At 38.8% G+C, this 12,944-nt stretch overlaps 1 protein-coding gene across 1 annotated transcript; it reads right to left on the bottom strand.

The window, feature by feature from the left end:
- Window positions 1–2,013: 2,013 nt before the first annotated feature.
- On the bottom strand, window positions 2,014–12,490 carry acp2 (acid phosphatase 2, lysosomal). Its single transcript, XM_005948213.3, has 13 exons — window positions 12,306–12,490; window positions 10,322–10,417; window positions 9,907–9,993; window positions 9,588–9,648; window positions 9,401–9,492; window positions 9,214–9,312; window positions 7,688–7,777; window positions 6,966–7,049; window positions 6,825–6,873; window positions 4,348–4,436; window positions 4,066–4,172; window positions 3,775–3,950; window positions 2,014–3,665 (listed from the first exon to the last, which is right to left on the bottom strand). The coding sequence occupies exons 1-13, from the start codon at window positions 12,393–12,395 to the stop codon at window positions 3,520–3,522; spliced, it is 1,266 nt and encodes a 421-aa protein (XP_005948275.1). The 5' UTR covers window positions 12,396–12,490; the 3' UTR covers window positions 2,014–3,519.
- Window positions 12,491–12,944: the final 454 nt, after the last annotated feature.

Raw genomic sequence — 12,944 nt, 5'->3', positions numbered from 1 at the left:
TTTAAGATGGAAATCGTTCATGTATAGAAGGTCCTCATTATGTTTGCTAACATGGATCTGACCAGTTCTGACTTCGCCTACGAGTGGACACAGCAGAATTGACCAGCTAACAAGATTATGGAAATGATCCGAACTGAAGGTGAGATGTTAGCTATTCCTCAGAGAGCTGCAAGATGTAGCACCAGAAAACATATTTATTCAGCAGTGGAAAAAGTGTTAATTTAAAAAAAACAAACAAAGGGGAAATCTTCCAAAACAGCTTTGATTTCTGATTAGATTTAAGTCTCATTTTCCCTGGAATATGTAATTTCTTTTCATGTTGTGCACACAAAAAATAACAGCACATTTTGGCTCATTTAGCAAATGTCCATTCTTTTATTTATTTATTTTTAAACTGATTTGTGATAACTGCAAAATGCAAGTTCAAAGTACACATCCTCGTGGCTCAGACTTAAATTTGGTTCCTGAATTTACTTATGCAAAACAGACTGCAATATAACATGGACATAGCCAGTGTTACATCACCTATTGGTTACTGAAGTCTCGTTGTTTAACCCAGTGTATTTTCACTCAGCTGCCTTAACCTCCTAAGACCCGAACTCTTCCACGGTATGCATTTTTAATTTCTCTTTGATATTTGGGCATATTGGGGCTCAATGAATGTAAAAACAAAGAATTACCAGATTTTTTTTTTTTTTTATTACCTTATTTTTGTTTTTAAGAAAAATAAGAGCCACACATGAGGATATTCGTTTAAAACTTTGATAGAACAGTAGCAGTATAATGTCCTCGTAAGTGGCTATCAGGCCCTTGTAGAGCAAAATTGAGTATTTTGGGCTAAATAACCCAAAATGTGATGTCCACATATGTGGACGCCAGGTCCTAGGCGGTTAAAACTGTTTTTTTCAAATACTTTACTATGAATAACGTTTTTTAAATGAACTTAAACTTGTTTTTCAGTAGATTTTTATACCACTTGGTTTTCTACCTGAAAAAAACAATTTAACCTATTTTAGCCCATTTAACAGAAAAACATTTTTACTCATTGATTAGTGTGTAATTATGTCTCCCAACAAACTAACGCATTCTCATAAACTTAGGATTAATCAATTAAAAAGACACAGGAGTGAGCACAGATTTATCGAAGTTGCCATGCTGCCCCACCATCTGGAATAAAAAAACCAACATGGACATCGCCGTTCCACCTGACTGCGTTTCAAGTATGTCACTGGAGAACAGCCATATATGTAGTGCACCTTGTAAGTTATTAATTTAAAGATCACAAATTGTAGGGTCTACCTTACAATATAAAGCACCTTGAGGCGACTGTTGTTGTGATTTGTCGCTGTATATAATTAAAATTGAATTGAATTATAAACTAAGATTATGCCAGCAACCAGTTCAAAACTAGGATTATGCAACTGAACTGGGAGGGGCAAGAAAACAGAATTTAGTCGACTGCTGTCTACTGACATCTAGTGGTGAGATTTTACACACTGTATTTCTAAAGGCACTTTTCCATTAGTACCTACTCCGATGGACTTGCTACGACTCAACTGGTTTTCCATTACAACCCAGTGTGCATGCTTGTTGTTGTAGAAATGCGTCTGGGTGTCCATAATGTAATTAATACGCAACATGAATGCTATAACAAAGGTGGGTGGGGTGGAAGCTCTGGCCATCTTTTATATGCAGTCTGAAAATCTCATCCAAAACTGGGTGTTTTCTTTTTGTAAAACATTGTGAGATACCATTAATGGGTTTTAATGACTTCAAAGATGCATTTCCAGTGTTCCCAAGTTCTCAGATTTTCATAAATGGATCGATTAAAACCGAAGCTGAGGGGGGCAAAAAAACCCACTCAGATTACACCTTTAACAAAAAAACAAAACAAAAAAACCCCCCAAAACCCTAATGATTCTTCTTGGTAATTCCAAGAATACTATTTTAGTTTCTTGCTGCAAAGAGATTAAACATTGGGCTTAAGCCAAGCTGCCAATGTGCTTGGCAGAATTCAGTGACAGACCTCAATTTATTAAATCAAACACAGATGGAAGATTTGAAATTACAAACAGCATAAAAAACACCATATTATTAAAAACATACAAGGCATCTTGATCATTAGGTGCTGGAGTCAAAACAGATCCAAAGCTGAAATTAATCAACCTTACCCCCAGTGTGCAAAAGCAACACATACACACACTGAGAGGCAGATGTATGAAAGCACTGGCACAAACACACAGGTTTGCAGTTAGAAATATCCAGGAGAATGCAATGATATAATTACAAGAAGACATATGCTGGATTAAACCTCTTTAGTAAATTAATAGAACCAAATGCTGCAGCTTTTACCCCATCCAGTGTTAACAGATCTGCAAAGCACCATGCAAATGCCAAAGCAAACAGATAAGTGCACCTCCACACCTCAACAGTCATCAAGTTGTCACGTTTAACACAGAAACAGGTTGATAAGTAAGACTTGCACTAATATTGTGCAAGATTAATTACTTCCCATCAGGATATATTTTGGATTTATTCAGCGGCACATACTTGCATTACTGCTCAGATTCACACTTGTGAAGCATGATGCTGTGAATGGGCTGTATTGCTGCCACCTTTGAGAACTGTAATCATTATGCAGCATGTTGCTTGACTAAGTTTAACAAAGGCTAATAAACTCTTTGTGAACTGGCTGAAGGGCTAATGGAGACCAAATGTATGGCTACATGAAATGACTGTGTAAGGCATATATTTTCCCAGTGTGGCACTTGGTGAATCTGAACGTACTCTAAACAAGCAAGTGGGGTTATGTAACATGTGATGTGCTGGAGAGGAGCTGACAAGACATGGTTAGCTTACCTAGCAGTTAGTCATGATGCTACAGTGCATAAACTGCCCATTATGGTTGCTGTATTGGTAGCATTATGCGCAAACTGTGGCGCGACCACAGCCCTGTCACTGTGTATACTAGATGGGTGTGCACTGCTGTTTGTGAGGGCAACTATGGTAAGTGTGATGGGTCCTTACCATTAACCATGTAATGCCACGTCACCGCGGAGTTATTAAGTGCAGCATCTGTAAATGACTCATTTTGCAAATGCCCAGAAAGAGGCCGCGCACTGACTGACCTATTAAGGAAAAAAAAAATTTCACAGCACAGCACAGCTGTTGTCTTTTTAACTGCTATTATAAAAATCTGGATTCTTAAAATGCAACACCCAACCCCATCCTCCACACGTTTCATTAAAATCTACTCATTTACGTTCAATTAAAAAAAAAATCTATATTTTCAGTCTTTAGCAATAAAGATGCAAATTAAAAAAAATTGTTTTCAAGGAATGTTAAAACCAAGGATGTTCTCCGCTTTCATCTCAGGATCTAAAGTCTTGCTGAGTTGTTCTCTGGGTTGAGTTTGAAATTTTCTGCGAGCGGGTGGGTTAGAGTTCAAAGTTCATCGTCATCACTGGTCTCCCAAGATGCAAGATTTGGAGATCTCCGAGGAAGGAGTTTGTGCTTCTGTCAGGAATCCTCTCCGCCTTCCTGGTTGATCACATGCTGGTATCCCCGGTTGTTTATTGGATCCTTGTGCCGACAAAGAACGCCGAGGAGGATGACAATGAGGACGAGGAGCACACATCCGGTCACAGCCAGGCTGGTGATGACCACTGCAAATATGAAGAGGAATGCAAAAATGGTGCAAAACTGTTTTAGTCTATATTTTTTTTAATGTTTACAGTCAAGTGTGTCATGTTTTATTATGTGTGAAGTGCTCACGTTTATCTGTGTGTTTTGAAGGGAGCTGACACTCTTTGTCTCTGTCGTCTGAGATGAAGACCTTTGTAATTGTTACAAACTCATCCAGGGGGCAGTCAAGGGAGCAGCCCGGTAACTGAAGCGGGTACGGGGGCATCTTGGTGGTGTTCCGGTAAAACATGGACACTGAAGCAGAGCTGCGTGGACACGAGACAAAGACTTTTACAATTTTACAAGTCCCATCATCCCACTTAAATATACTGTTATCAACTCAATGGAGTCCGTTTTACTGTGATGCTTGCGTGTGTTTACCCGTTGTCTTCCCTGTAGAGCTCAATCATGAGACAGGAGGCATATGGCGGCTGTATTCCATTAAATACGCTCAAGCTGGCCAGCAGAGCGGCTACAGTGGTGTCATGCTGTGAGGCACACAGACACACACATATAAAGAATAGTATAGGACAGCTTAAGCTAGCTTACTTAGCTTAGCAAAAACCAGAAACAGGGAGACTGCTAACATGGCTCAGTCAAAAAACAAAACAATCTTTTACCAACAATTCAAAAAGTTACTAATAAGTCTTCAAACTAGCTCACCGCTGAGAGCATCATCATTTTCAGCTGCTGTTTTCGGTCTGGAACGGCCATCTTGGAAAGATTCTTCACGATTTCACCCAGCAGCATCCCTGAAAGACAGACAGTAGATACTATTATCCCTTTAATCCTGTAGCCATGAATGACAGCTTGAATCATTTTAATACTGTTAATAAATCTCCTGAAAAAACAAACAGCATTTGCAATTATTGCTCCTTCTAGTGAGTGCTGTGTGCATTTCTTCTTCAGTCACCTCTCTCACTCACTATGTGATAATAGACTCTCTGCATTGAATCATATCTTTTATTAATCTATCTCTCTTCCACAGCATGTCTTTATCCTGTCTTCCTTCTCTCACCCCAACCGGTCACAGCAGATGGCCCCGCCCCTCCCTGAGCCTGGTTCTGCCGGAGGTTTCTTCCTGTTAAAAGGGAGTTTTTCCTTCCCACTGTGGCCAAATCGCTTGCTCACAGGGGGTCATGTGATTGTTGGGTTTTCTTTGTATGTATTATTGTAGGGTCTACCTTACAATATAAAGCGCCTTGAGGTGACTGTTATTTTGACTTGGTGCTGTATAAATAAATTGAACAGAAAAAAAGACTTTGCGTAACACAGATCCATTGTTATTCAAAAAATGATTAAAAAAGGACAACATGCGCCTTCAGACATGAACACACTGCAGATCATCATCAAGCCGTCACAAATATTCCCTTTAGTGTTGGATTTTTTCACCTACTCTTAACATATTTTTACATATATAAAAACCATGAGAAAATCAACAGCACCGCTGTTTTTAATTTATCGCATTCATGATGCTACTCCAACCTACTGCCAGATTAACCCTAGAACACCAACGTAGGGTGACTTATCCCACAAATTAAATTCTAAAAAACACAGAACTGGGCTGTAAACAACCACAGGCTGACTCTGTATGAAAGCAGAAATCTTCATTATATCTAATCTAAAAGTGTGCTCGACAGTCCTGTCTCTATAACTCAGTGCTACATGTTTGTTACCAGAAAGTAAGAGCAGATTACGTACTGTTTCTGTAGCATGCTCTTATCTTAATCACATTTCCGTTTTTGAATTTTACAGAAACTGCACGTTTCACATATGCAAAAGTAATACAGAAGACCCTTGCCAAGTCACGGTGCAGAGTTCACAGATTTCTCCTTAGAAATGAACTAATTACTGTTCTTAGACACAGAATTCACAAATATACTCCAAAATTTGTTTAATGGCTTTCTTTGTGTCAATATATCATTTTTCATGTGTATTAATGCTAAATTATTAATACTATATTTATATTTTAGTACTGTAGAGCGAACACAAAGCAACTGTAATACCACTGTACTCAGAGGTGGGAGTTTTAAAAGTATCCAATCCAAGAGTGCTATTTATCTGTACTTACTGCAGATGGAGTCAAGTATTCCTGCATCATAACCAGTGTTGGGTGTAATGTGTTACTAAGTAACGCGTTACTGTAATTAAATTACTTTTCCACTGAAAAAGTAGAGTAACTAATTACTGTTCATTTTTAGGTATTTTAATTACAGTTACTTACAATGTACTTGCGTTACATTGTAAAATAATTAAACTCGCTGAATATCATTGTTTAATTTCAATAATTTGTCTTCTAAACGTAGAAGTAAACTCTGCTGCTTTAACATCGTTGCAGTGCAGGTGCTCGTCATTTTGCTGCATAGTCGTATTCTAAAGCGGAAGATGTCGGACTTGGCTGAAGCGAGTGGCTGTTTTTTGAAATGGACATATTCCCGACTCTTCACTTTTCTGAAACAAGCAGACAAGAATATTAGAGTAATATGTAAGCTATGTCCTGGGGAGAAAAAACTATCGGCCGCTGTTAATAGCACGAGTAATCTATAGAAGCGCCTGACACGAGAGCATAGACGAACACTTCTGAGTGATCTTTGTTCATCATCCATGGATAACACCGCGGCAACTCCTGCTAAGCAGGCAAAGCCTGATTTTACTTCAGCAGCACAGAAAGCGTCTGAAGGTGAGCTTAAAAAAATGATTGCAGGCTACGTTGTGGAAGAGATGCTACCGCTGCGTACTGTAGAGTCTCCGTCTTTAAAAAAATGTATTTATTACTTAAAGAGTTTAATTTCTATTGTTTGCCCACTCAAGGTGTATAGGGATTTTAAGAAGTATTTAGTTAAATTACTTATTTAGTAATTAAGTCACTTTTCTGACACAGTAATTAGATAAGTATTTTAAATACAATATTGACTGAGTAATTAGTAATTAATTACTTTTTTAAAGTAACTTACCCAACACTGATCATAACAAGTGTTCTCATGTTTTTCCTTTCGTTCTTCTAAAAACTCTAACAAGACACCCAAACACATACTTGGGTTATTGGGGTTTTTTTTTTTTTCAAACCACATCTTCTTGTCAGGCTGACGCTGAAACATAACAAATTTAGTTTTGGTAGCCACACACACACAGACACACACCTCCCTGCAGCCGACTCTTCTCCTGCTGTTCGTGCACCGCAAATATGACCTGCAAACATGTCACATTAGATAATATTAGTAAATATCAGTACTGAGATCAGAAACTTTAAATGAAAGCTGAGATGGAACCACAGCTTTTACCTGAAATCCAAAGTCTTTGAGCTTTTGGAGCTTCTTCATAACGTCAGGCGAGACCCAATCAGGAGCCGTCATGTTGTGCTGAGACTGGGGGGGGGGCAACACAGACAGACATAAAGACGAATTTTTTCACACTTTCCTACTTAGTTACTCAGCGGCTGCACTCTGTGTCCCAGCTGTACTCTGCTCAAATGAAAATTAACACCATTTGGTGTATAAATGGCACCTTTTACTTTACTTTATTCTCACTAAGAGTAAAAGTGTGAACAGTGTAACAGTGGCACGCCACTGCTCATGCGGTCCACCTAAAGTCAGGCTGAAATGCAGGAAGTGAGACAAGAAAAATGTGAAACTGCTGTGAGCAGCACTTTGCTGTTCCTCAAACACTGTGTTACCAAAACTGTTCATCGTTTCCTCAAAATGGTCAGTTGAGTTATCAGAATAAAACTCATGTGACATATGAGATTTGTCCTGACTAGCACGGTGCTGTTATTTTGAAACTAAAGCAACGTGACGGCATCTTTTAGCTGCATATCTGACAGCAGTAGAAAACATTGGATCATTTAAAACTGGGCCTATTCTGCTCTGACATGTTGCTGCTGTAAATAAAAACTCAACAAACCGGCTGACAGAGAATTTGGCTTTCCCTTGGTGTTTTTGGTGTTTTTAGTGTGTGTGTGTGTGTGTGTGTGTGTGTGTGTGTGTGTGTGTGTGTGTGTTCTTACCTCACAGAAGAGAGTGTCATACACACTCCAGACAGTTTCCACAGTGGTGTCCTTCAGCCCCGTTTTGTTCCTCACCAACTCTATGATATCCTGAAGAGAAGAACAAAGCAGACTCGTGAACAGTGTACCTCCAACTCTTACTCTTTATTCTCCAATGATAAAAAGTCATTTACAGTCATGTGAAAAAGAACATTTTCACAGGATTGTATGCATTCTTTGAAAAACCAAGTACACCCATGATTCAGTAGCTTTTAGACTGGAAGTAATCATTTTCTGTACGACTTTGTCTCTCTTTGGGTCGCTGTTCTTTACAACATTGCTTCAGTTCATTTTGTTTGTGGATATTTATTTACGCAAAGCTCTCTTAAAGCCCTTTGAGGTCTTATTTCAGCCAGTTTGAGGTCTGGACTTTGACTACGACTGTATCAACGCATTGATTCTTTTGTTTGTCAGGATTGTTAGTGTGCCTGGGATAATTGTACTGTAACAAGACCTGTTTCAGCCAAGCTCTGGAGTACTTTGGTACACAAAGAAGTTCTTGGTCCCAGGTCCTCTGGCTGGAAAACAAGCCCAAATCATCACCTCTCCACCACCATGCTTAACAGTTGATATGAGGTATTTCTGCTGATATACTGTGTTTGGTTTTTGTCAAACATCTTCATTTAGTACTTTGGTCAAAGCTTTGTGATGTATTTAAACACAGTGTTGCAAACCTAAGTCATGCTGCCATGTCAGGAGGTTTTCTTCTAGCAACCTTTCCAAATAAGCTGTACTTGTTCAGTCATTTTTATGACCATTTTTCTACCCTCCTGAACTTTAACATTTAACATGCTAACTGAATTTGTTAGCGAATTTGCTGGGAAGATTCCAGCATTTTGTTAAAATAGCTAAAATGCTCTAGATCAGTCAACTGCCAAAACCTCTGCTTTTACAGGGGTGATCACACTTGATTAATTCATTAGCAGCACCGAGCTGCTGCTAATCCTCTCAATTTCCATGAAAGCCATAAGAATGCACTTGAGTTTTTCACAAGTCTGCTCTGTGAAAATTTTCTTTATACAACGTTTGGGACAATGGCACGATTTCCACTTTTGTATCCCACCATAAAGGATTTGAATGAAAACAAAGCAATCACAGCATGACTGAAAAGCAGGCTTTCACTTTTTCTCTAACAAAACTAAAATATAAATCATTTAGGAAAACTACACTTAAAAAACAAAACAAAAAAAGCCATATACAGTCGATTTTTTATGCTTAAAGGTGATTGGCCAATGATCTGTTTTCAGGCCAGGTGTGGCTCATTTTCACAGCATTCGATGAGAGAAAACGTCTAAAGTTAATTCCATTTGTTTAATTTCCTTATATTTATAATTAGCTATCATTATATAAGCATAAAAACATGAAACTGAGTGCATTTCTAAACAGTCAATACATTACTATTTATATTAAATCTCTTGAATTAAAGCTGAGTCTATACGTCTGACCCAACAGTAATGGATAGATATAATACAGAAGAGAAGCGGTACCTGGTACGTTGCAGTAACGTTTAAAAATTCCTCCGTGTGTTCGGTTTCATTCATCAGCTGCTGGTAACGAGGACAGTCTTTCAAAGGAAATGAGAGAAGCTAAAAAACAAAAAAGACATATTTCAGACACCGACTAACTTTTCGCAAACATAAACAACTTCAAACAGCAGTGACTTCATACACTAACCCTCTCTTCACTTTGCGGCACAGTGTGGACAGGTATCGGCTGCCACTTCAGGTTAGGGTTGAAGACCTGCTGGCCGCTGGGAGGATAAAGACCTGGATGAGGGGGAAAAAAAAAAAAATATGGCACGCCAAATGAGAAGAGTACCAGAAACAGCAGTATGAATATTAGAAAGAAGAGGTCTTCGGACCTGCGAGGTTGGCCTCGGCACTCATAAGGGTGCGATCGTAGTCTGTACTGCGAACTAAGATCTGAAGACAAAAGGCATTAAGCAGGTTAAGATGTATTGTAGTTGAAATTTAGGATATCAACAGTCAAAAGTTAAATATTAAGAAACAAACTGCACAAAAACAGAGGCACTCTTCCGTCATATTACAGGAATTTGTGCGCTGGTGCGAACTCTGAAGAGGCCTCTTCTGTCAAATATTAACAAGAGTCACAGTTTGACTATAAAAGCTTCATGACGACTTGTCATGTGGACTAAAAGTGAAAAGGAGGCTCCATCTCACCTCGTGCCGGTTGTAGGATGCATTGAGGAATTTTTTGTATCGAGTCCTCAGAAACTGGCCCAGCTCAAAGTGCTGCTGCATCCCTATCTACAACGACAAATATGAAATAAGTTACACTCTGGCTAAAGTAGCAGAACTGTAAAATCATGTAGTATGTTAAAAATCAGAGTAGTATGGGCCAGCTGGTTGGTGTTGCTCAGGAGCCTGGCTGCAACATTTTGCATGACCTGTATTTATCTCATTTATCTTTTGTTTTTTGTACAAACTTGGAAAACAGTAATCTAGCTTGTACCCTGAACACATTTTTCTGTATCAGCTTTAGCTGTGTGACAGCTCTACTACACACAATACTGCCTGCTGTAGTAAATGTAGATTTAACAGTTTACATTAGAATAAAAAGCAGTCTTGGTTATACCTGTGACAGCTGACCAAAGCCCTGCGGCCAGTCGCTCTCTTGGTGGGGGTCGGTGGGATAGGCTTTGACTGGTGATCTGTCGCCATGCCGAAACAACTGGAAAGGACAGAAGTTAAACAAAGAGTGTCATGAAAAACTGGCATTTAAAACAGTTTAATTTAATATTTTCAAATATTCAAAGCTGCACAAAGTGTGCTCTGTGTATCATTTATACACACACTGAAAGCCTGACAAACCATGAAATATTATTTTCCATCTTCATAAACATATTTTTAAAGTCTACCAAAGGTGCTTTGCATGAATTATAACAAAACAAGCTCTTACTCCTGGTGGTTCTGAAACTGTAAATCAGTAAACAGGTCAAAAATGTGTGTTTGGATTTTTTTTTTTTAGGAAAAATATTTGCCCGACAGTGCACATCACTGTTTGCAACATCTTCAGCTTATCTTGCATATACTGACAACAAAACCTTTGTTCTACTTTTATCAGTATCACTGGTGGACATAATACCCAGTCAGCAGACACCTGAAACTGCTTAGCAAACACTATAATGTCAAACCATTAGGACAAATGGCTTTAACACCAGTCCCCTAAAAGCAGCATGGATAACGACTAAATGCAGTTTGTGTCATATTTAATAATAAGAAGGCTACAGTGAAACCTGTATTTATGAAGCAGGTCTTTTATGAACCCTAACATTGGTATGAGAGTTGATTACGATCAGTTTCAAGTGAATATTACAAGCATATTACAAGCAGTTCCACCTAAACATCCTACAGTACACATCAAATGGTTTTAATTTCAGCTTTCAAACCACTCTAGAGAAATGCTGCTTTCTAGTTTACACAAGTCTATTTGAAGAGTGGATTATCCCTTTCTAATCTTATCTGTTCTACAATACAGTCTTGGCTCTCCATGTAAGTTTCTAAGAATGAGTCCAGGTATATCCTGATCTCCTATTTCACACTATGGCAACATTTTAGTTGCCAATGCCTGTTAAAACACATTGGGAACATGTGACCTGGAGCTCTCCCCAATACACAAAGTGTTAAAAACAGGCAACTTTCCCTTTTCAGTTGGTAGTCTTAGACATGCAAAAAAAAAGATCCTAATGTGCACCACCCATAGAGCAAGCAAAACACATATGGACTGGAAGACAACAGAAAACAGTACATCTTGCAGTGTATAGCTCATTGTTGCCTCTTGAAGACAATAACTTCCTTATCCTTAAACACTTTGTTTTTCTTTAATGAGGCATGCTGGTGTTCCCGATCATCTGTAAATATTGGCTCTTTTGTAGTTTGTGCATCTGTTCTTTGACTATTGGGCTCATTCTACACTATCATCACTGTGACCTACATTTACACATTTATTGTTCGGGTTTTTTTTTTAAGTGTTTGTGTGTATCGACAGAGCTCATTCCAACTTCATTAAGTTCGCTAAGTTGTCACGTCAGAAAGGTAAGGCCTGTCATGCAGCTCCTGGTGCCAGCGGTGACATTAACATTACAGCCCACAACACCTCAGGTTTCTTACTAAAGTAATGATAGACACTTGCTAACAGAGTTAGCATGTAGTGAGGATTCCTGTAGTGGTTTCGTCTGAAGTCAGTGCCCACCGTGCCATTTGACAATTTCTAATACTTTGAAGTTGACATATTCCTTCAGTGTGCAGTCTTAGAACGGGTTAGCATTGCAGCCTTCTAGTTCAATACGATACTAGCTACTGGTGAGAGGCAAAACACTTAACCTACCTACTAATTTCCTAATAATTATTCGTGAATGTATTATTTATATGCCGATGTTTCTAAAAGACTCCAAAGACTTCTGCCAGATGTCATTCCTAGACAGAAAACTATACATGTTGACAAGTAACCGATGGTTACAGAAAACCTCCTAAATTATAAATGTAGTTCCGCAACCGTCTACACACTGTGGAATTCCGCACAGCTTTCGCGGCGTTTCAACACCTTCAACGTTACTCACCACAGTCGTATACACTAGTTTTCTTTCTGCCGCGGCTCGTCCACACACACAGGTCAGTGTGAAAACAAAGAGCACTGCAGCTGGCACCATGTTTCTGTCTGTGTCAGCAGAGCGCTAACCTGTCTTGGCTTCAGCGGCTAACTGGCTCGATTTCCTCTCTTGTGCGCGCTGGGTCAAGTCAGCAGCAGACTCGAATTGCATCGGAAGTCGTAAAAGAAACTGGCAATATTTTTAAAGGAAATTAAATTTAAAAAGAGGAACCATTGAGGTGGGCGTATTTCTGCTATTTTCATATGTATTCATAAAACCGACGATGATATTTTTCATCCACATTTGCTCCATAATTACTGGGTCAGATTTTATTTCGAAAGGATAAACGGAAGTGACAGAGCAGCAATTTTAAATTGTTATTGATCCCTTTCTCCCTAGTCTTAAAGTGTATATTTATTTCCTTGCTCTTCTTATAATTATTGTTTGTTTACTTGCACTGCTGTAACTGGAGCCTCGTCGTCTCGTCTGTCTATATACTGGACTGTATGTAGCGGAAATGACAATAAAGTTTACTTTGACTTCAGCACCGAGGGCTCTCGCGCTCACTTTTCGCATACAGAATTTCGAAAAAACATGCAAATTATAAGT

Source organism: Haplochromis burtoni, unplaced genomic scaffold (assembly GCF_018398535.1).
Source record: "Haplochromis burtoni strain Fernald_Lab_line unplaced genomic scaffold, NCSU_Asbu1 Contig_471, whole genome shotgun sequence".
Taxonomy (NCBI): Eukaryota; Metazoa; Chordata; class Actinopteri; order Cichliformes; family Cichlidae; genus Haplochromis; species Haplochromis burtoni.
This window is presented reverse-complemented; position numbering and strand designations above follow the sequence as displayed.

Bases quoted from the DNA above. Each gene is read 5' to 3' on its own strand.
- acp2 (XM_005948213.3), bottom strand. From the start codon at position 12,395: ATGGTGCCAGCTGCAGTGCTCTTTGTTTTCACACTGACCTGTGTGTGT. The intron at 9,313-9,400 runs GTTAGTGTATGA...TTTGTTTTTTAG, and splicing joins TGCCGCAAAGTGAAGAGAGG to CTTCTCTCATTTCCTTTGAA. The intron at 6,874-6,965 runs GTAAAAGCTGTG...ACATGTTTGCAG, and splicing joins TCAAAGACTTTGGATTTCAG to GTCATATTTGCGGTGCACGA.